The 24,232-nt window shown below is 38.7% G+C and overlaps 1 protein-coding gene across 2 annotated transcripts in view; it reads left to right on the top strand.

Moving 5' to 3' along the window:
- Positions 1 to 24,232, top strand: part of slc4a2b (solute carrier family 4 member 2b) — a 75,052-nt gene that overhangs the window by 43,937 nt on the left and 6,883 nt on the right. Inside the window, exons 8-17 of one of the 2 annotated variants that reach the window (XM_041813835.1) lie at positions 726 to 906; positions 997 to 1,132; positions 4,827 to 5,022; positions 5,113 to 5,218; positions 5,335 to 5,519; positions 7,175 to 7,391; positions 7,482 to 7,688; positions 7,841 to 7,989; positions 23,246 to 23,440; positions 23,863 to 24,084. In XM_041813835.1, the coding sequence (XP_041669769.1) occupies positions 726 to 906; positions 997 to 1,132; positions 4,827 to 5,022; positions 5,113 to 5,218; positions 5,335 to 5,519; positions 7,175 to 7,391; positions 7,482 to 7,688; positions 7,841 to 7,989; positions 23,246 to 23,440; positions 23,863 to 24,084 (1,794 nt within the window). Of the gene's footprint in view, positions 1 to 725; positions 907 to 996; positions 1,133 to 4,826; positions 5,023 to 5,109; positions 5,219 to 5,334; positions 5,520 to 7,174; positions 7,392 to 7,481; positions 7,689 to 7,840; positions 7,990 to 23,245; positions 23,441 to 23,862; positions 24,085 to 24,232 lie in introns of both variants that reach the window. The other variant, XM_041813834.1, reaches the window with a different exon arrangement.

The raw sequence follows: 24,232 nt of genomic DNA, 5'->3' as shown, positions 1-24,232 counted from the left end.
AGTTAATTAACTCATCATAAAAGATAGATGATGATAAGGGATTTATGAATGTACTGACCAAGAACTTACTCTGATCTTTTTCTGCAAACTTTAATGTAATGACTGGCTGAATGACTAAATAGCCAGAAGGATGGCTAATTGGATGGATGGATGGATGGATGGATGGATGGATGAATGAATGGATGGATGGCTTATTATATGGCTGATTGGTCAATTACATGGATGGTTGATGGATGGATAGACGGGTGGACGGATGGATGAAGGGCTAAATAGACAGATGGATATCTATGTTGTACTAATAAGTGGTCAGTTTTATATATGGATAGATGAATGCATGGATGGGTAGCTAAATTGATCACTGGATGGATGGAGGATTGATGAATGACTAAATAGTTGACTGGCTGGATGGATGCATGGAGAGAAAGATAGTTTGATACTTGATCCAGAAGGAAATTTAAGATTCTTTGGCTATTTAAACGTATATATTAACCTGATGTGTGGACTGTATTTAATAAATGATTTGATTTTAATGTTAGCATGGTTTTCTTATGGTGTCATCCAAAATGCCCTTCTACAGTGTTCAGCGCTAAAAAACCTCAAAGTATTTTTAAAGTGATTGCATTGCCTGTGACATTAGTATTTTGCACATGCTGAATGTGCATGTTGTGTGGATAATGTGGAAGTGTTTTTCTGTATCTTAATTTAATACTCTGTTTTGTCTCCAGGTTTTTGTGGAGCTGAATGAGCTGACTATGGATAAGAACCAGGAGATGCAATGGAAGGAGACGGCTCGATGGATCAAGTTTGAGGAAGATGTGGAAGAGGAGACCGACCGCTGGGGGAAACCTCACGTGGCCTCCCTGTCTTTCCGCAGTTTGCTGGAGCTCCGAAAAACCATCTCTCATGGTAAATTAGACTTAATAGCTGTCACTTGTAAGCCTGAGAGTTAGTGATGATGCTCGTAGAGTGCCGAGTTATTTTGTTTTGTGTCCATAGGTGCTGTGCTGTTGGACCTGGACCAGAAGACCCTGCCTGGCATCGCCCACCAGGTGGTGGAGCAGATGATAATTTCTGACCAGATTAAAGCTGAAGACCGCGCCAATGTCCTGAGGGCCCTGCTGCTGAAACACAGGTGACTTTAAAGCAACAGCATCTAACGCTAAAAAAATTAAGGCTTTGCAGGAGTGCAAAAAACTGCAGTTCCTGGACTGTCCACTTAAGGCTTTATACTAAAGCCAAGGAATTCCTTTTAGGTCCTATATTAAAGTGCCCATCTTAACAGATGAAATAAAAATGTTTACAGTCTCCAAAAGTGAATTTGGTACAAAAAGCTCATGTCTCTTTTGGTTTACTGCACGATGCATACATTTTGTTGATATCATGTAATATTTTATCAAAAAGATTGGGTGACTGACAGTGTAACACTTGTTGCTGTTAACCCAGGCGGCTTAAGGCCCAAATTAGACTCATCTCTTTTTCTTATTCCAGATTCACAGTTGTGTTGTCAATCCAAAGCTGCTGTAAGCAGAGACAGAGGAAGAGAGTGTTGCACCAATATATGATTAAAGGGGACATATTTAACCCTTTTAAGACAAGTTTATATTAGTGTCAGAGGTCCCAAAAACATGCCTGTGAAGTTTGTTGCTGAAAAACACTCCAGTATGGGATTTTTGTATGTCTAAAAACCCTTCTGTTTCAGCCCTGCTCAGAACGAGCTGTTTCTGTGTCTGTGGCTTTAAATGTTACGGAGCTTCCTGACTCCGCCCCTTTCAGGAAATGGATGTGGCTATACTTTCTTCCAAGCAGGGAGGGCCAACCCAGCCCCTTGGGTGGTGCTAACTCCCCCACATGATATCATGAGGGGAAAACCTGAGAACGGTTGGTAAAACCTCAGATGTGACACCCTCTGATTGAACAGCATGGGTTCTGCCACTTAGATAGTTTGTAAACCACCCAACAGCATGCTCCGAGAACCCAGTAGCTTTTAGACAATTAGCCAATTATATCCTGTGATCCATAGTGCCAAAAGCCTTAGAAAAATCTGTAAAAAGAGACACACAACATTGTTTCTGATCCAAGGCCTCAAGAATATCATTATAACTTTCATAGCAGCAGTGGTAGAAAATAAGGTGTTACTTTCTAATGACAGCAATTAAGCTCTAAAAAGTCCTCACATTTTAGTCCTTACTTTTAGTCTAGGCATTTATTTTCTTACCTAAATCTAGTACCAAGTCATCGTAGTGTTTTCTATGCACTCTACCAGACCTGGGGTCCCTGCATTATACATCTGAGAGGCAGAAGAGATACAGGTGCATTGTATTTTGACAGATTTACCCACAGAGAAAAAGAAATATCACAGATTTTGCATGTCCGACAAAAACTACATTACGTTTTAGTCTAGTTTTAGTCATCTTGACAAAAAGTAAACTTAGTTTTTGTTGGTTTTAGTCATCACAGATCTATTTTTGTTAGTCTTAGTCTAGTTTTTGTCATGGATTTTTGTACGTCTAAAAACCCTCTGTTCCAGCTCTTCTCAGAACAAGCTGTTTCTATGTCTGTGGCTTTAAATGTTAATGAGCTGTCTGACTCCGCCCCTGAATCCAGCCCTCTCAGGAAATGGATGTGGCGACGAAATTAACACTGCTGCAGACATGAGAGACGGCTCAAGATTTTGTGTGGTTATTGCTGAAAACGTGTCCCTGTCGGTCCACTCTATCACATCCTCTGCTCTCAGTTACTGTACTTTTACTCACCGGTCTACAGATCTGTTTTAGTAAGACTCTTCAGCATCTAATAAAGATGCACTCTATAACATTAATGTCTATTTCAGACAGATGGAGAGCAGGAGTTTTTTCTAAGTCCCAACCGTGTGGTGGTGTTTTACCTGGAAACTTCACATCACTACTAAAACACTGACTCACATACAATTCCCTGAATGAGAAAAATAAGAAATAACAGTGAACAGAATCACTGTGTAAACTTCTGCAAGATTGATAATGACAAATCAGAGGAAATAACTCATTTTCAGTATTCATTATTTTATAAAAGTCTTATTTAATATGCCTTTGATTACTGTAAATAGTGTCACATCCTGCCCCTGTGTGTTCACTGATGCTTTCTAATGTGCTGGTTGGAAATCAACCAGGAGGGGTGTACAAGAAGTCATTTTAAGTTGCCAAGCTACAGAAGCAGGTCTCAATATTGTTTGATTTTTACAATTATTGTATTGAAAATCAAAACAATCATATCTTGAGACATTACATCATTAGGCTTAAAAACTCCTCATTTAGAAGCCAGTGGGTTATACCTCTGAAACTACGCTCGTGTTTTATGAAGATGGTCATTCCTCTCAACACCAGTCAACAACAAATGAGCACTGACTTTCTTTTTAAGATGTTATTAAATCACCTGTAGAGGTAGTTTCTGCTCCATTGTTGTTTAACCCAAGAGCCTGGTGAAGTGAAGTTTTACTAAAATATGACTATTATCTCTGATTTCTCTCTTATGTTTTTAAACAGTGTTTGAGGCAGCTCATTTTTGGTTATTGTCTTTACAAGCTCATATCTGTTTGTTTCTGTAACCTTCATGACAGGTGACACTACCATTGAGATACCTCTTACAAGTGAGCCAAAGCTGCACAAAGTCTCACAAAAAAGATAAAAAAGACTATAACAGTTGGAAGTTTCATCAGTCTATAAACAAGCAGTGTTTAGCTGTAAGACATGTCCTTCATCATGCTTTTGAAACAAACTGATCGTCTCAGTAGTTATAGATATATTACAACTATGCAGTTATTGATTGCACTTATTTGTGTTATTTATATTTGACGGTGTGGCTGTTCTGGGATCCCCCTGCTCTTCCACAAGCCAACGTGGAAAGCATCAAGCAGGAACAGCACATGTTCATGCCTTTTCTGTTTCTACAAGGAAAGCCTAAAGCAGCAAAAACCCAGAGCAGAGCAGAGCAGAGCAGGCATCAATGACAACAAAATGACACTGATTAAGTCCGAAGCAGAGTAAAGGAGGAGCTGGGGTGGAGGAGGGTTGCAAAGAGCAGCTTGCAGAGGGAGCAGCAAAGCGCAGCCAGGCTAAAGCAGCTTAAATATAGCAGCATGAGTGCAGTTAGCCAATAGCGTGCCTAGAAGCAAACCAGCTGGCCGTCATCTGATGAGTGCTTGTGTGAGATCAGCTGATCTCAATTATATGGCAGTGCTTGACTGTGTGGCCTGTCTGAACTAACAGTATAGTTTTAATTTATGGTGATACTGTAGCTCAGACCAAAAAGAGGGAAACATGTAATAATAGATGTGATTTAGATATCTCATTTGACAAAACAGCTTTACTGATATAAGAAACCATCTCCATTTTTGTCAATTTTTAACTGACTTGCCATGTATTTAACTGCAGTACGACAGTTTATTTGCTTTGATAGTACAAACTTTTGGCCTTATAAAAGGTTAAGGACAATCATAATAGATATAATGACAACATTTTTTTTTCTTTTGCACCACATTATTTACTTCATTTGGTGTTCCTTATTTTAGAGGTCAAGAAACAAACTAGGGCTGTATATATAATGGCCATTTATTATTTTCTGGGAAAAAAGTTGCTTAAAATGATAGTTAAAACCCATTTTTGAAGGATTGTAGGATTCTAGCCTTCAATACATACTGTTAATTAGTGGCAGGTTATGTCCATGTGAGGATTAGCGATGATTGAACTGACTTTATGGCACTGCTGCACGCTTCCTGCTACTAGATGCTTCCCCCGTTCTCAGCCTGTCTTCCCTCACCTTACCCGCTCTCTTCCTCTCCCTACCACCCATAGTCACCCGAGTGATGAGAAGGAGCACAGTAGCCCTTTCCCCAGGAATATCTCTGCAGCCAGCCTGGGCAGTCTGATAACGCACAACCACAGTGCCAATCACACCCATCAGCCTGAACCATCTGTGACTGACCCGCTCATGGGGACCATCCACACCGTGGGGGAAACAGACACCCGCATTGACATGGAAAAGAACGAGGTACAGAGGAGCAAAGTGCATTTAAATATCCCAGACACTAATATCCTCAGTTTTATTTATTTTTGGCTCATTATTCTCCATTTGCAGCAGAAGGAGCAACCAGTGGTGTATGGTATGCATCGATCCAAATCTAAGCACGAGCTGAAGCTCCTGGAGAAGATCCCTGAAAATGCTGAGGCCACTGTTGTCCTTGTGGGTGAGTTATCTCCCACTAAATATTTTTTTTAAATCCACACATTGTCCTAAAAAAGCATTTCTAAATATTATGTGGGGCTCTCTGGATGTTAACATTTACATCCTGTCATCCTACAGGCAGTGTGGACTTCCTGGAGCAGCCCACCATGGCGTTTGTACGGCTGCAGGAGGCGGTAGAGCTGGAGTCTGTTCTGGAGGTCCCTGTGCCAGTCAGGTTTCTCTTTGTGCTGCTGGGACCCCCCACTACGAGCATGGACTACCACCAGATAGGACGCTCAATCTCCACTCTCATGTCTGACAAGGTGATAAAGGGGTGGGAACATCAGTATATAACCACAAAACCCAATCAACTACCACTCTTATACGAATTCACTCAACATAAGAACAGTGTAAAAGGAAAAACAATTGTACAGCCAGTAGAGCTCAGGGGTATTTCATTCTCTTTACTCATGTTATATAGTTGTTCATTGTTGATGATAATTGTCAAGCTCAAATCCCAAAGCTCAAATTGTAGCTCATTACATCACTCCCTCATGACTCCTGACAGTGGCACTGATGATGTAAATGAGGTTAACTCAGTAAGTTTATTGGCCAAAGAGGAAGTTGACAGGATAAGAGAAGAGTAAGAGAGCAACAGGATAATGTTGAACTGTGGTGACAGGAAGTGAAGGGCTTGTGTCCATTAAAGCCATTTTATGAGCTGGCAGCTCTCATAACCTTGTTCTCATAGAACTCTTGATCGATGCCTATAGTTGCAAGGTTATGATGGTTAACTTCCACTTTGGTCTGTAGTGACCTTTAGATTTGTTTTAACTTATTTAGACTTGATGCAAAGTTTGTGTGTATTTACCTAAAGGAATGCATGAGTCACTGGTTTTAGGACACTTGACTGATGCCCTGCAACATGATTCACTGAAACACACTTGTGCAACTGTGCAGTTTTTCAGAAAACCCTCAGGATTCAGGGGGTTGTTGTCAAACAATACTCAGGTTTTAGCGGGGCTTTTTTAGGTGGCCTTGGGTCTAAATTGGTTAAAAAAAACTTTATATGCTTAGTATTTGTTCTTAGTAAAGGCAGTATTACCTACATAAAGCATAACTCTTGCATTGTGCGAAACATTGTATCTCAGTTTATCATGACTTAAAACTTTTCATAAATCAGTGCTTACATCTGTCAGTAGGTTTTAATAAATTTTAAAGCAAAAAAAATTGTTGAAAAGATTCAGACTTGGACCATTCAGTAGTGAATTAACTGTAAAAGACACAGCTTTTTTTGTTTTGTTTTGTTTTTTCTTTTTCTTTTTCTTTTTTTTTAATTTTCTGAGAAGTGGGGATTTTGGAGATATGAGGTTTTGGCCCAAAGGCAGCAATAAGCAATGTTGAGCTATGGAGATCCAATCTGAGGTTAACAGAGAAACCTTAAATTCACTTGATAGCCAAGAGTTATCATGAGCCAGGCTTCAATTATTAATCCTACAGTGTATCATTTAGGGGTGTTAATATATTCCTCAGAAAATTGAATATTGTGATATATTAGTGTATGGTTTCTGCACAACGTACCATTTATGCAGTGTCACAGTATAATGATATTGTTTTTATTGACATATTCTATCATATCATATCTTACAGTATGGTTTTGTCATTGTCTAGTATTGTTAGTTAACCTGCAATTTCCATCCCTTATCAAGCATAAAAAGAATGTCTTTCTGCCTAACACGTTTGTCAGGGGGTCAAAGTAACAACATTTCTTGTAGAAAACTGCAAGCGTTTATGCATTCTACTACTACTACTTTACTACTTTTTGTTGAACAGCCATCTCCTCTGACTGCAGAATACAATATGTATCACTGTATTAAAAGAAGTTTGCCACAAAACTCTGCAAGCACACCTGCAAGCATGAGGTGAAAAATATCTTAGTTGTATGTTCATTTTTTTAAATATTTGAATCTTCCTCCAGCAATTCCATGAGGCAGCCTACCTTGCAGATGACAGGCAGGACTTGCTGAATGCCATCAACAGCTTCCTAGACTGCAGCATCGTGCTGCCGCCTTCAGAGATGGGAGGTGACGAGCTGCTGCGCTCTGTGGCTCGCTTTCAGAGGGAAATGCTGCGAAAGAGAGAGGAGCAGGGAATCAAACTGTTGGCCAAGGAGCCTAAAAGCCTTGAGGAGAAAGGTGAGTGTGTCCCTTCAAATTAAAGGAAGTTTTAGTTGTTTTCTTTCTTCCTATTAAGATAACCAATGACCTGCTCTGTTCTACTCACAGAAGCCCTGCTCACACCTCTAAAAAAATCAGACGACCCTTTAGAGCGCAGTGGACGTCCCTTCGGTGGGCTGATACGAGATGTGCAGCGCCGTTACCCAAAGTACCTCAGTGACTTTAAGGATGCCCTGAACAGTCAGTGCATGGCTGCTGTCATCTTCATCTACTTTGCTGCTCTTTCACCTGCCATCACATTTGGAGGCCTACTGGGTGAGTAAAATATAAGAGTAAAGCTACACTGGAGGATTGTCTCATATGTGAGATGTCTTTGCTGTAGTTGTATTGATGATTCAGGCAAGTATCTATGAAGATACCTAACTGTTGTTCATCATGGTGCTAATCTGTTGTCCTTCTGTTGCTAGGTGAAAAGACGGACGGTCTAATTGGAGTTTCTGAGCTGATTGTGTCCACAGCAGTACAGGGCGTGATCTTCTGCTTGCTTGGAGCGCAGCCACTACTTATTGTGGGCTTCTCTGGACCACTCCTGGTTTTTGAAGAAGCCTTTTACAGTGTAAGTTGTTGCAGAGTAAACCAGCTGGCTGACTCCAAAACAACAGCTGAGAATTTCTATCATGTCTTTTCTTATGCTCCAATGTTCTGTTAAAGCCCATGAAAGTTATTTTTGACTTAACGAGAGGTCTCAAAGGTACATGCAGAAAAAGAAAACTTTAGCGCACAATTAAACTGGTGTTGGAATAACTGGTGACACCACATTTGAATCAGGAGAGACTCAAAACGAGTTTAATAATTTGCTTTACAAAGTTAATGAAAGAGAAATGTGCAAAGTCCTTGGCAATTAGACTCTGTTGTGATGGCTTCATGTATTCGAATGACCTTGCAAAGCAGATGGATACTCACGTTTCCTTGTTTCTCACTGGCGAATCCATCTTGCAAAGCTTCCATCTGAACCGTTTGGGCCCGGTTAGAAAGTGACAGGACCAATTAGCAAAGAGGGGCAGTACTTTCAGGCACGGCGGAGTCGTGACATAAGCAAGCAGTAACAAGAGGCTGGTGCCGTTATGGCGGTATAGCTTAGTGTGGATGCTGCTAAAACGTCAGTTTTATCAGAACACGATGACATTTTTTTGTTAAAAAAAAGAACAAAGAACAGCATCAAGTTGTTTTCTTTTCAAAAACGACAAAAGTCATGTACTGACATGTCTGTAGTCACCATGGTTCGCGCTATGCAGTTCTATATGATGGATGTGCGAAACAAATCCATCTGGCGTATCAGGTTAGTACCCTGAAGGGGTAGTGAGGCAAACGACAGGAATAGAATACCCCTCTAGTGGCGGTGTTGATGAGAGATGAAGGATCAGATGAGGAGTAGACTTCTGAGAAGCTGCCAAGGACTCAATGAGGTGGTGTGGAGGAGGAGACTGAGGTAAGCAGAATGAGATGAACAGGAGACCCGTGAGGATCTGAAATAAATGCTGCTGAACTGAATGGAGGTGGCTGGGGTGGAGGAGGGTTGCAGCATCTGCACAGAATGACAGGCTGACTGAGAAAGAGAGAAAGACCGATTTAGAATCTGACAGGTCCATGATGATTGTTCATTGTAGCAGAATCTGATTAGCAGAGTACTTAACAGAATGAACGCCCATAATCAGCTGATCATGAGAGCGGGAAGAGAGAAAGAGTAGAAAAGGGAGGTATGAGTGGAAAAGGGAGGTATGAACTAGGGCTGAACGATTTAGGAAAATAATGCAGTTGCGATTAAATAAGCTATTATTTCTTTAGTTCCTCATCTCATACATTTTCCAACAAGAACAATCAATAATTCATTCTATACTAGGACCATGGAATATTACATTGAACTAGGGCTGAACAATTTTGAAAAAATATCTTATTGTGACCATTTTGACCCATTTTGCAAATTGGATATGAACTGTTATATTAAAAGGAATCATATTTTTTTGTATAATTCTCATATTTAGTAAGAAAAACATACAAAAATGAAGAAAATTGGATTTCTTTGTGCAATATTCTTAAAATATGGCACTGGAATGATTGCATGATATGTAATACATAAATTCTTTGCTGCAAAAAAAGTTATTCACTGGTGTTTTGACACACATTTCAAGTTGAAGAAATATTCCACCTTCTGGGATATGAAAATTGCAGAAGGCCATATAGCGATTTAATCTAATTTACGATTACTTTCCCAGCCCTAATATGAACAAGTGGTTACTAAAGAATGAGCAGAAACAGTTTTCCTACTTAAACTTTCATTGAGCTCACTTCACATTTTATCTTTGGAGTCATTAATGCTAGAGGGAAGAATTTGCTGGGCCACAAAGTACATTTAGAGAGATAAAGTTAAGAAAAGAAAATACTTTTTCTTCATACTTTCTGTTCCCACAAACACTCTATGAGCAATTTCAATGTATCTAAAAGCAAAGCATTCAGTCTCATGTTATGGTTGTTCAAGGTTTGGTTTGGCTCAAGAAGATGCAAAAAAATTCTAAAATTCTTCAAATTTTATTTTCTTTCTTCATATGATTGTGTTGCAATCATCAGGTTAGTTTGGGCAGAATAGCTATGATGTGAACTATGGCTTATGTTTTTTGGTATGATATGTATCATTTTGTTTCATATATTTTATGGTGTATCAAAGTTTTGCATGATATGAGGAAAATATGCATTAACGAAGATAGAAATCAAGATAATTGTTGTGTAATATTAGCTCTGAAGTTTCTCTGTTTTAGTGGAGACATTGTTGCGCTGCTATCTCTCATAACTGGTTTTATTCCATGCCTGAACATTTGTGTGCACTGATTTGCCATCAGTGTGCAAATCCATGTTTTAACCTGACACGCCAGATAGACTGTTGCATGGATATATTTCACATTTATGTGGGAAACCTCCCTTACAAACCATTTGGTAAGTGCAAAAAATTGCAATACAGCGAGTGTCCACTTGAGGCTGGCTGCAGGAACACTGTAAGTCCTGTCTGGACACCTGTTAAACAGCCAGTTTTTACACAAGAAATAAACTGGTTTACAGCCTGGTTCAAAAAACAAAAGTGGCTCATTAGCTAATGTCTTCATGTGCTCTCACTGTATGGGGGTGAATGTTTTTGTACCACAATCGTTACGAATGTATTGAGGAAAAACCTCACTGCAGACTGATTGGTGCAAATTTGATTGACAGATAGCGCAACAGGCAGAATCTACGTTTCTGTCAACCAGGATGCTGGTTAGCTAGCTTACAGGAAGTTGAGCTTAGTGGGCAGGTCATTAGGTTGATCCAAAGTTCGGTTGAGACTGTGACTTCAATATGGCAGCAGCCGCGGATTGGCTTCAAAAGCTATTTGAGTCCGCCTATTGTGAGCTAACGGCTGACGTCACTCAGGCTTTGTCCAGTTCTTTCTACAGTCTATGGTTCTAAATAGGCATTAAAACAATTACAATTTTTTATTGCTATGAATCGCAGATTTTTTTTTAGTCAATCCTGATTTGAAAGTCCACTATTTAGCATTTAAAACCATTTTTTGTTTCATTCTGGATTTTGGTGCCGTCTTACGCTAAGGGACTTTCTTGTTTAGATACAGACCTGCTTTGATTTTTAAAGAAAATAAGGGGAACTGGGTAGATCAAAGATTATGACATTAACCTAACTGTAAAAGGAACTTGTTATGGATTAGAAAGGGAAGAAAGGAAGGTGAAAAAGTTAAATGACTGATAATACAAGGTGAAGATAACTTTGAGTTGTCCACTGAGCTGTCTGTGAGGTTTTAAAACTAAACACTAAGCAGCAGAGGTGGACTTAAAACAAAAGCAAACAATTAATCTTGACTAAAAACTATAATTTTCTAATAATGGACCTAAATTAATTGCAATTAATGCATTAACTCTGACAGCCCTAGAAACAAATTAACTCAGCCATCTAAAGGCATGACTGGTTTTAAACATCAACAGTGTGCTAGACTGTACAGTAATACTAAAGTGTAGACATAAAAACTAAAATGGACAGTAGTGATGTTAATTTTGGGCTTAAGGAAGTTACTGTAGGTGTTTTACTCCAACCAATTTTGCTGGATGAGCCTGGACTGTGTGTCCAATTTAAGAGTTAAATTCTTCTGTTTGGCAAGAGGGCTGTACATATGAGAAATACTGCAGACATTGCATCACTGCATTCATTACATGCCCTTCAGGATATCTCAGGCTTTCTGTTATCCCTTTTAAAGACTCATTAGTAGTGGTGATGTGCAATATATACTGATACTGATGGCTGAACCTTCTGTTTCAGAATGTGTGGCCTCCTGCCAAAGTAAATGAAGACCTTTATAAACAGTGGATGTTTTTTTTCTAACATTTTAGTATCTGAATAATCAAAGAATATTAAGTATTCAAAATCTGCCTTTAATTTAGTGGCACCCATATGAATAATAAATCTTTTATTGCTCATGCTGATCACCAGCCTGGTCACACACTTCTGTGAAATGGCATGGTGAAGTGGGGGGGGGGGGGGGGCACTGCTCTACCACGCCCCCATCTTCTGCAGGATCTTCTCCATATGCGTCCTGTCTTTTTGGTGGACAACGCTCGTCCAAACCTTCTTAAAGGCTGGCTCAAGAGCAATTTCGCTCAGGATGGCGAGTCCATGGGGCCTGAAGAGAGATACATGTCTAGTTTAGTACTTTAGTGTCAGCACACGATTTAACGAGGAGAATTTCATAAAAAGACAAAGTTGAGATGAGCTTGGAGTCATTACTTACCTGACGTCTGCAGCAGCATCAACACTCATCTTATTGACAGCAATCACAAAGTTCCTTGTGAAGCTCGTCTTTGCTGACATAATTGCAGAAGCTCCCAAAGAATCTGCAAGCATGTGGAGCTTTTCTGCTGCACAGGCTCTCACCGCTGCGCTCAGGTGGCTGAAGACAACACATTAAAACATTGAATTAAAGGGATGTTGGATGAAGAGTTTTCGCATCCAGCCACAGAATGAGAGAGGGATTTTAACATTGCATTCATGCATTAAACATTGTAGTGTCCAAGCCGCAACAAAAAAATGATCCTCCACCGTTGACTTACCTTAACCCTGGAGTGAGCATTACATTCAGGACTGGGCCTGGGCTGCAGTACTGAACCAGAGCGTTCATGGCCCTGGTTGTCTGCTTTTGAAGAAATACGCTCACAGATGACTGGGCGATCTTCTGAAGCAGAGCACCGCCTGTGTGCTCTGCAAAATTGTCCATGCCTCGCCCCAGGTAGACATGTAGATACTCTATGGTATCTATGGCCACAGACGCCACACAGGAACGCAGGTTTTTAACCTTAAGATCAGAAAAAATATCAGCAGTCAGTGGTCATAATTCCACTACAAACCTTTAATTTTCACCCTTATGCAGACATGGTGACAATGATGTAAATGATTTCCTTACTTCTGCTATCACAGCATCACAGACTTCTGGGAGTCTCTCCTTTAGGACGTCTGGGTCATGCTGAGCCAGAGCCTGAATATGCTGGAGTCCTTTGGTCTTTTTCTCCCTGCATTAAGATCATAGAATTATTGAGCTGTAATGTTAGATTGTTGCACAATAGCATCAGAATAATGTAACATATGAAAATGTAACCTAAACAAAGTGTTTGTGTAGGTTTTCATTCATCCAGGTCATGGTCATGTCAGGTATGGGAGCATCTGCCAGTTTGGCACTTCTGGAGCAACAAGGACTGAAAGACTGTTTTTTTGTTTGCACAGATATCTGTCTTGCCTAGTGATAACATGTGCAAGGCAAAGTTTAGAAAATTATTCTGCAAAGGAGGGAACTGGACTTAAAATGGACCAAGGATCTTGAAAATGTTTCCTAAAGGCTTTTTCACTCATGAACTGAAGAAACATCTGTAAGAATCTTAATCAAGTCCAGTTACCCCCTTTGGACCTTGTTTTGGTTCAACAGAAATTGCTACTTTTTAAAAAATGAAGCCTAGTGTAGTTTATGCAGGACACAGTGTTTTTGCCTCCCAGCTCCCACAGCCAATCACAGCTTTTTTCTCAACACAGTGGTCCATATCAATATGACATACTTCTCACTAATCCCTGTCTGCATTAATGCTGATGCACCATACTGCTGCTACTAGAAATGCTAAACCTCCCCCACCCCAGCCTCCTCCTTCATAGCATAAAGCTTGACCAGATATATATTATTTAAACCCAAATATATTTTTAACTTTGCAAAGCTGATGGATTGGCCAGAGTTCACGTGTCATCAGACAGATCCATTTTGCAGAGCTCCAATCTAAAACAATTGTGCTGTGCCGGTGTCTTACCAGTCAGTTGAGCTGAGGAGTGAGAGTGAAAGAGGCAAACTCTCTTCAGGGTTGAAAAGAGGCGTCAGCTCCTTCAGCTTGATGTCATGAGCTGCCTCTGGCTTCTTTGCCCCGACAACGGTTTGGGCAGGGCGAAAAGACTGCCGCCGACGGTTTCCTGCCATCTTCGGAGGGGCAGGTTTTGAAGGGGCAGTCGGGGCTAGGGTTGCCTCTTCAGCAACAATGTTCCTCGGTGGAGGAGTCGGCTGGAGAGTTGCCCTTGATGTCCCTGTCCTCTGCGGCGGTTGTGGCTTTGGAGCAGGAGCTGCAGTGAATGCTTTTACTGGGACAGTGTTTCTTTGAGCCACTGAAGGTTGAGCATTCGCCAAGAGACGCTCAAATCCTTTTTGGACCCTCTCCAGGTGGTCACAAGTGACATCTTTGCCTGTCAGATAAAAATCCAAATGGTAAATGGACTTGAGCTTTTATAGCACTTTTCTAGTTGTCTGACTACTCAAGGCACATACATACTACTGATCACATCTACCCATTCAGACCCTTTCACTCCATTTACTCCACATTCATACACTGATGGCTGAGGTTTACTATGGAGAATCATCCATCAGTATCAGCTAATCCCATTTATATTCATCCAAACCTGAACATCTACATGAGACTGCAGGAGGTGGGGATCGAACCTACGATCTTCCGATTGCGGTACGACCGACTCTACCTACTATCCATGATATTTCTACCTTTACCAGTCTGTGCTCTTAGATTCAGGATCTGTTGCAAATTAGTTATTATATTTTCAAAAAGAGCTTACCTCCACTTTCAGCCTTTGCCCTCAAGACAGGAAGACGTGATGCCTTCTTCTCGAGGCGGTATCCTCCAGGGACATCATTGTCTGTCAGATAAAAATCCAAATATTCATGTGATTTTTCTGCCATCATCAATCTGTGCTCTGAGACTTAAGATGTATTGCAAATTACTCATTATTTTGTCAAGAAGACCATACCTGCTCTGTTGGGCTTCACTGTCATCACAGGAAGATGCATTGGTGGTGCTCTGGCTGCAGGTGTTGGGGTACAAGGACCTGACATCTCAGAGTACCTAATGAATGGGAGGGCCCTAAGCTCATCTGAAGTATGATTACCAGATGGGCTGTAGGACCAGTCTCTGCTGACACCCACTTCATCATCATACTTAGGATCAGGGCTCCTCTGGCGACCGTGTTCAGCCATGTTTGGACCATTACACCATCCAGACGTTCCTTCAGAAGCATCTGGAGGTGGGGTCGAAGGTGGGGAACCCTGGAGGTTCAGCCTCCTCAGAATAGCCGCCTTGCGTGTTTTTTCTGACGCATAGACGGTCTCTGTTTGAGCCAGCAGAGCTTGCTGTCTCGACTCCTGCTGGTCTAGGATCTTGGAATTCTGGCCATACACACCAGGACGTTCAAGTCTCTGGTGGATTGCAAGATGCTGTGATTGAAAAAAGGAATTCAACAGTGGTCAGCCGAGAAATTCAGGCTCAAAAATCATTGAAGTGAATTTGACATAGCACTTAGATGACTCAAGGAGAGTCACTGAGATATATATCTGACTATCTGATCCACAATTAAGATGGTAAAAAAAAGTTAATTCAAATACATAAAATAATACTCTTACTGAAAAGTAAATCATGAGGTACCTGACAGCTTTCCTTCAACATATTTGTCATCCTTGTCTCTCCTTCTCATCAAGTGTGCATTGCTTGAACATTTTTGGTGTCAAAATCACAGACTTTTGTGAGGATGCTGAGTAATGTTTATGAAGGGGCCAATTATTTTGCTTGATTTTCATGAGGTATTTTGTGAAGGTATCTACAGCTGATGGTCAGCGTTTACATTTACATATACTGGTTGTACTCTAAGTCAGTGGTTTTCAAACGATTTTTTGTCCAAGGCACAACAAAGATCAAGCCAAAATCTCATTGAATGCCATATTCATACCCATGCAAAACAACCACTCAAACACGTGTTATATATCTTTGATATGGATGTACAAATTAGATTTTTGGTGATGTCCAAAATGGCAATTTATTACAGATTCATTTGAGCCAATACCAGTTTTAAAGTACATCGTTCAGATTAGGGCTGAACAATTTTGGAAAATAACCTAATTGTGATTTAATATGCAATTATTTCTTCAATTCTTGATCTCATGCATTTTCCAACAAAAACAAGCAATAATTAATTCTATACTATGACCAACTCATTATTAGATTGAACTAGGGCTGAACAATTTTGAAAAAATAAATTATTGTGATGATTTTGACTCATTTTGCAAACTGGATGTGAAATGTATTAAAAGGAATCATCAAGTTTATATAATTATCATATTTAATAAGAAAAACATACAAAAATGAAGAAAACTGGATTTTTTTGTACAATATTCTAAAAATATGGCACTGGAATAACTGCATGGTATGTAATGCATAACATCTCTGCTGCAAAAAAATCTCTAAACGGGTATTTTGACACAAATTTCAGGTCAAAGAGATATTGCACCTTCTGTGAATTGAAAATTGCAGCAGGCCTTATTGCCATTTAATCCAATTTGTAATTAACTTCCCAGCCCTAGTTCAGATTTCAAACTGCACTCCTTGAAAAACAGATGAAGTTTCAAATCATGATGATAAACAAAATTGTGTAGGTTTGACTAAAACTCTTACTCTCAAACATATTTGGTCATACAGACATTTTCACAGCAGATATAAGCCAATACTTATAGCAAATATAAGCCAATTTTTATGTTTTTTTAGCTGATATAGGTCTACATCGACACTTTATATTTGCAGATATTTGCAGCCGATAAACATATTTACAGCTATATTGGCCAACATTTACAGTAGATTTAGGCTGATATTTACAGTAAATCTAGGCTGATATTTACGACTAATATAGACAGATATTTAGTTTTTGTTATTTTAACCCATCATACCAAAGCTTCAGTTTGCATTTCTGAAAATGTTTAAATCTGCAACTATTTTAATCAAATGAAAAAGTTGTTTGTACTTACATCCATGGTGCTGTTGTTCTGCCTGAACCAAGTAAACTGATCCATACTCTCGCTAGGGTTTTTCAAGTTTTGCCAAGAAAACAAGAAAAATTTCTGCGCGAATCTGAGCAAGATTCTGAAACAGAAACTTTGCAGGTCTTGTACCGAAGCAAGAAATATTCTTAACAAGCTCTGGGAATTCGAAGTCTTGTAGCAAAGCCAGACGAATTTCTGAAGCCACCGAGCAAATCCAATGTCTTGTACCAACACGAGAATGATTTGCAAAGACACTTAAGTCTGCCTGGGGTTTTATACCGTCAGAGGGGGATGTTGGTGATGTCATAGGGGGTCTATCATCAAAACTGTTGGAAACGTTCGGGGTTCCGGGTGCCGAGGTCTGAGTTCTGAGTTCCGAATTCCGAATTCCGGAGTCAAAAAAACAATAGAATTTAAATGTACACAATAAAAAGAAACCTACAGAATCTACTCAATTTAATTGAGGTAACAATTTGCACTCAATAAAATTGTGTACATCATACCCCTGTATTTTGAGTAAGGATTACCTAATTAAACTAACTGCATTATACTGGAAAAAATTGGGTAGAATGTACTTAAAAATTCTAGATAGATTTTACAATTAATTACTTACTAAAAATGAGTACAATTAACTCTATTCTAGTGTATACATTATAGGGGATTGTTTAATAATTACTAACCAAAAGTAAGTAACTTTTATTTCTTCCATCAAGGTGAATTTTAACCAAAAACCTTAGCCATACAAATAAGACATCATTCATCTTGTCAAATGTTTTATTTGACTCAGTTTTCATCAAATTTAACATAAAGGACAAGAAAAGACATAATAAATTATGTACTATGTAAACCAAACTTGGGTAACAATACAACCTTGCTTGAGCAATATCCGGATAAAAACTAAGCAAGACACAGTTTATAGTCTATGAAACATTGCTTATCAAAAATGGTTTTGCAACTTTTTTGAGGAACCCTTTTGATGATCTCAACTCACAGAATGCATAATTTTGCACAAATGGAAACGTGAAAAAATGATTTCATAAAGTCCTAGGGATGAAGACAGCAAGTCTGTATTTTTGTGAATTCTGCGACAAAGGTCTTTCAAGGTGCTTATTTTCTTAGGCTTTGTACCTTCTTGAGCAGCTCTGTTTCATCAAGCTCCAGAAAAAGTTTCTGAAATACTTCCAAGGTGTATTTCAGTTCAGTCTATTCAAGGTTGAAAGCATAGATCAGTCCCATCAACATACGCATGCAGTAGTTAGGTCTCCACATCCATTCAGCACCATGATTCCCTCAATCACGATTGCAACATCTGCTGGATCTTTGTTGACCATGGGACTGTGGGTCACCAGAATCTTCATGGTCTCATCTGTGTAGCCCCCATCTTCAGCCTCCATTGAAACAACAAACAGAAACTTTAGGTCAAATATATTAACATTGTGCTTTTAATAGAAAATCTGAAGTTACATTTTATACTTTTAAGACCCTCTCCATAATTCCATTGCATCTTCAGTTTCTTACTGGTCACACTAGTGACCCCATTAACCTACTGGCTACAACATAGAACAACTGAACAATCTTAGTTTGTGAAAGTCTAACAGCGCATCAGTTTATCATTCCTAAATGCATGACTTTACACATTTTAAAATATTGAGTTTTTTCCTTGAAAATGTATAACTTCCTTCTATTTATTTGCTAAAATGCCCTTGATTGCACTTTATGAATCAAAGGAATTTGTAAATTTTGAGACTTAAGTTCACATTTTTGAGTTTATGAAATTTTACAATTTTGGAGGTAATCTCAAATTTAAAGTTTATAAAACATTTGTGATCTAATAAATTTGAAAATTTTGAGTTTATGAAGTTGTAAATTTTTGGGGAAAGATACACAAAGTTATAAGTTTATAAGCTTATCAAGTAAAAACTTTATCCCTTCATAAAACTGTAAATTTCTGAGAAAACAAACTGAAATTTTGAGCCTATGAAGCTGTGAATGTATGATCTTACAAACAACAAAGTTATTTTTGTCTTGACAATTTTTTATTTCTTTTTGTTTTGTGTTTTTGCTAAAACCATACTCATGCTGTTGTACAGCCCATATACACAAAAACAAACTTGTAAAAATTAAAACCTATAATCTTTTTTGGTGAATAGCCTATGGAAATGGAAGACTTGCTCTAAATTTTAATTACATGTCATACTTTTTTTATATAAAGCCTTAATTTTCACCAAACTGATGTATCAATACTTTTTTAAAGACCCCACAGACACCATAAGCTACATGTAGGTAGGTGTACTAGATTGATCCATTTAATTTTACATAAGCAGGCTGTTAGGTTCAGTAGGCAAACATAAAATCTTGAATAAATGTCCTAAAATGTTACTCAGGTGCTCTGTCTTATACTATTAGTTAATCTTTATGCAAGTGATCAGTTTCAGTAATTTAATATCTTCATTTACCATTTCTTAATGACATACCTGACAGTCCTGATAGAGCTCCTCCTTCTGTTCTCCAAGGTACTCAGTGAGACAGCTGACAATCCCATCCCTTTTCTTCAATACTCTGGGACTGCAATGACATGCATTCGTGTTACTATGCTCTTGTCTGCAATGTTATTTTTGCTATTTACACACTAATAAAATTACCTCATCTAAAGAGTTCAGGGGATGATGCATCCTGGTACCAGCAGCTCCTCCTCTAACAAGCATCAGCTGCAGAAGACGTGGCGTGTACCCATCAAGCTTCAGGATAAATGTCTTCCAGGGAAACTGAAGTTATACCACAGAACTCTTCCTTGATCTAAGAAATTAGTTAGGAGAAAAAAATCTTGACTATCACAATTCTGTTTTTCTAAAAGGCCTTAACTAAGTTTAATGACACATAATGTCAGTCATATGGTTAGTAACGGTGTATAAGTCTAGCCGCAATACGTATACTAGCTGTAAACTTTTAGAGGTGTCTTAATAAGTCAATTTTTTAGGTTGCCCACAGCCAATTTATAATTACTATGAAATGTGACCCTTTAAGAACACATGTAGACCATGAGGGACTGGCCTGGCAAATTTTCATCTGGCTCAGACTTAAACAGTGACTGGCAAATCCTCTCAAGTATACTCTATTAAACTAATACATACAGAAATTACAGTGATTTTTCATTTTAGCTATTGTATAGCTAAATGTAATACATTAGAAGTAATGTAATATATTAATATACTGTATGTTTGTCTTACTTTACAAACATACAATGTATATATTAAGCTATGACATAAAAGTACACAAGAATTCAGGAAAAATAAGATCTGACAACAAAACATGTCTGGTTTGACTTAAAACTAGAGAAGATCATGAAATGAAGTTAAATTTTGATGATTTTTTCCACAGAATGTTAATTAACTACCAGTATTTTATTAGGACTTTAAAGTTGATGTTCCATTGAAAGGAAGTCAAATGAAAACCTTTTCACTGGTAATAAAAGCTTGTTTAAGAGAAAAAAAAATATCAAACATCAGTATTGGTACATCAAACCAGGGAAAGAGTAAAGGTTTTTTAAACTGGCTTGCTCAATCTTAAATTTATCTCTATGTGGCCCTAAGTGAAAAGTTTGCAACCACCTGCTCTAAAGCTTTACACCTTGTGATTAAATTTATATGCTAACACATACAGTATATAGATCTATTTAACTAAGGAAGTCAAGTGTTTAGTTCATAGGGTATATCTAATGCCTATACTTTAATGAAAGCTGGCATACCTTTGTAATGCATTCAAATGGATCTTCAGCTGTGTTGATTTTGCTGTAATAAGTAAAGGAAAACATATATGAGCATCAATGAAAAAAGAACACACACAATACACATATTACGTACATTCTCTCATTGACAGTGGTGGGTCATATTTAGGCCTATTAATTAATAATAACAGTGCATAACTGAAGCCTACTTTTATCAAAAGTTATCCAGCAATTAGTCATTAACACACGGAAACTTAACCTTCTTGAGCGCTGCGGTGTTTTATCAGATGATATATTGAATGAACACCTTATACCTCGCAGCTCCTCTCTACTCAGACCGACAGCGCCTGTGTACCTGGCGTGACCCCCTGTCGGTCCGCGCCAAAACACACAGCTAGACCTTCGTCTAAAGGGGTTGTTAATTTTACTCTAACTGTACAGGATGATATCAGCCCTGTGCATCAGGTCTTATGTCCCTCGGAAACGACAAGTTTCGCCAACTCTGACCAACTCTGGGAAGAAGTCCGCCTCATTGAAGCAACGGCAGAGCGCGAGGGAAAAAGACAAAAAGAAAAAAAAGCGCGGAGCATAAAAGGCAATATCCGACATTAAGCACAGTAGTAACGTGTTCACGGGTTAGTGACTAAATGTGGGTTGTTGTTAAGTATAACACACACATTAAAAACCAAATTGAGTAAATTAACTACTTTACAGTAGCCAGCGTTCTGAGAACAAACTCTCATGTCGCCTTGCTTGCTCTTAACAAGGCTAGATATTAGCTTGCACTGCAGCTAGCAAGTCCGAGCAACAGTCGAGGGAGCTGCATATGTATATCTCCTAGAAGAACTGCTGCCAGTCAAAAATTGTGATAGTTGTAAGTAATAAGTTCACATCTCACTCACAACCATGGCACACAGTTAGATAATGAATATTCCACCTACCTGCACCCACACCCTCTCTGCCAACACTGGCCTCAGCAGAGAATACCTGATGACGCATGCGCAACTTCAAACGCATACCTATTAGATTTTATTAAATTATTTTGGGTTGCAGTTGTTACTGGTAAAAAAATAAGTAATGCATGTAAAATTTACTCTTTATTTTATAGTTTGTAGACTTACTGTTTTTCTGTAAGTAAAATTTAATATATTGGCATGAATATTATTTACTACCCACAAAAATCCTTTTTTATAGTGTATAAAGAGATCATGCATTTATTACTGTTATTTAAGACCACAAGTAGTGCATTAAATGTTTTAAATTACACATTATTTTAGCCTTTATTATCCCTTTCAGCACACTTCGGTTAAGCTGCTGCAGCATCTCCCTGCAGCCACAGTGATGTGAAAAAAGTCCACCACTGCTTCCTAATGTCTCATTTTAGCTTGAAAAACTCTCAGACAGCTCAATAGACATATCAAAAGTCATCTGCACCTTACAGATGACTTATCCTTTTCTTTCTTATTTAATTTCCTTTTAGTCCATAAGTTCTTTGTTCCATTTTTTTTCTTTCAAAAATAAAGCCAGTGTATATCCACTTAAACACTCAGCTACCCAAATTTTAAGGCAGTGCGATAATCCAAAATGACACAAAAACTGTTTAAAAGCAAAAAAGTGAAGCCAAAAATGGGAATATTAATCTTGATTGACAACAGAAATTAGTAGACTGATAACAATCAAAAAATGTAATGGTTTGACAACCCTGATTTCTTTGACAAGTCTGGTTCATGGGACTCCAGAAGCACAAGCAGCTTCAAATCCCTGTTTGCTGCTTTGTAATGGCATTTTAGCAGCTGCTCTCTTAATCCCATGAATTTGTGTGGCAGAAACCTTCCTCATTATGCCTTTATCTGCACGAACCCATCTGTTCTCTGAATCAGCCTCAAATTTCGTCACAATACGATGATCACATTGAAGTTTGCCATATTTCTTCTTGAAGTAGCCACAGCTACAGAACCTCTCCTTAATCCAGTGTGATTACAAATAGCAGAGGTGTTTTTCTCTTTTGCCACAAGCTTTATACTCCACATTTCCTTCTTTGTTTCATCTCATCCATCAGGCTAGCTGACATCTCAGTCATACATCTGTCAGTAAATCATTTCTCCCTCTGTGCTTGTATTCTGGGACAAATCCAGGCATGTCCAGTTAAATGTTGAAATTCATGTTCGTGTTAGTAGCTCTACTTTAACATGCATGCAAAAGTGCTATCAAATGGCATCCAGTTATCTGGGGGAGTATGCTTGATCTGATTGGTCTGCACATCCAGCTTCATCTAATTTAAGATAAGATAAAATAAGATAAGATATTCCTTTATTAGTCCCACGAGGGAAAATTCCAATTTACAGCAGCAAAAAGTATCTTTGACAAAAGCAGGCCATTGCAACATAAACACAATGGAAATAGAGGACAAATAAAAGTAGTATTACTAGAGCACTATTAAATACAAAAATTCAAAAATATGGAATATAAAAATGTCAGCTTACAAATTAAAAATAGTATTTACAAACAGTTATGTACAGGTTGGATATATTATAGATTGGGTGTGGTGGAGATACTTAGGTACACCTATATACACAGTTGTTTAATTTGTTAAACAATGCACGCTTACTGAATGTATGGCTCATGTATAAGTTCAAGAAAATAGGGTTGTTTTTATTTTTGTGATATGAATATGTTCAAGTATATAAAGGTTTATTTATGTATTTGTCTTTACAGTTCTGCAAAGCAAACAGCATTGAGTACCTAACAGGTCGCGTCTGGATCGGATTCTGGCTTATCATCATTGTGATCGTCACTGTGGCCTTCGAAGGAAGCTTCCTGGTCCGCTTTGTGTCCCGCTTCACCCAGGAGATCTTCTCCTTCCTCATTTCACTTATCTTCATCTGTGAGACCTTCATCAAGCTCGGCAGGGTACGCCTCAGACCTGAAATAACAACTCCTCATTAAGAAACAGTTTTTGTTGGCACGCTGTGATCCACGTTACCAACACTAAACCGAATAGACTAATCTTTGGACCAAATTCAAACCTTGGGGTCGAAATGAGTATGTTTTTCTAGCAAGAGCACCTGAAATCTGGTGAGATTGATTGGCCTCGAAAGACTCTTGGATTAAGAGTTTAAGTATTTTGGGATTTTTGAAGGTTTGATTTTTTTAGTTTATGGCAGGAACTTGAAAGGCTTATTCACATTTCCCAGGAAATGTGGTTGTGGTGCCTTGAAAGAGTAACAAATAGTCATAGAAAGATAATCACAGTGTACTTACATGTTTGCATAACTCTCTGCGTTCACTTGTGACAAACTGAGCATTAATTTAAACTCTATGTTGTCGAGCAGATTTTCAAGGATCACCCGCTGAAACGATGCTCCCTAGACAACAGCACAGGAGGAGACACCTCAGCAGAAAACCTCACGGTGGTGCTGAGCAACAGCTCGCTGCCTGCTAACAGGGGAGGGGAGCCCAACACCGCTCTGCTGTCTCTGGTACTCATGGCCGGGACGTTCTTCATCGCGTTCTACCTGCGCAAGTTTAAGAACAGCGCGTTCTTCCCTGGAAGGGTGAGAAGCTTCAAGATAACATGATTTTTTTTGTTTTCTCTTTTCTTGAATAACAGTTGTCAATTTTGCTCTTACACCTTTTAAAATAAATCTTTTTCCTCTGTCCTGATTTGATATGAGGAAATTCTCTTATCATCTCTTAGACCTG

Source organism: Cheilinus undulatus, linkage group 19 (assembly GCF_018320785.1).
Source record: "Cheilinus undulatus linkage group 19, ASM1832078v1, whole genome shotgun sequence".
Classification (NCBI taxonomy): domain Eukaryota; kingdom Metazoa; phylum Chordata; class Actinopteri; order Labriformes; family Labridae; genus Cheilinus; species Cheilinus undulatus.
Note: the sequence above shows the minus strand (reverse complement) of the source record. Positions and strands in the feature narration are given on the sequence as shown.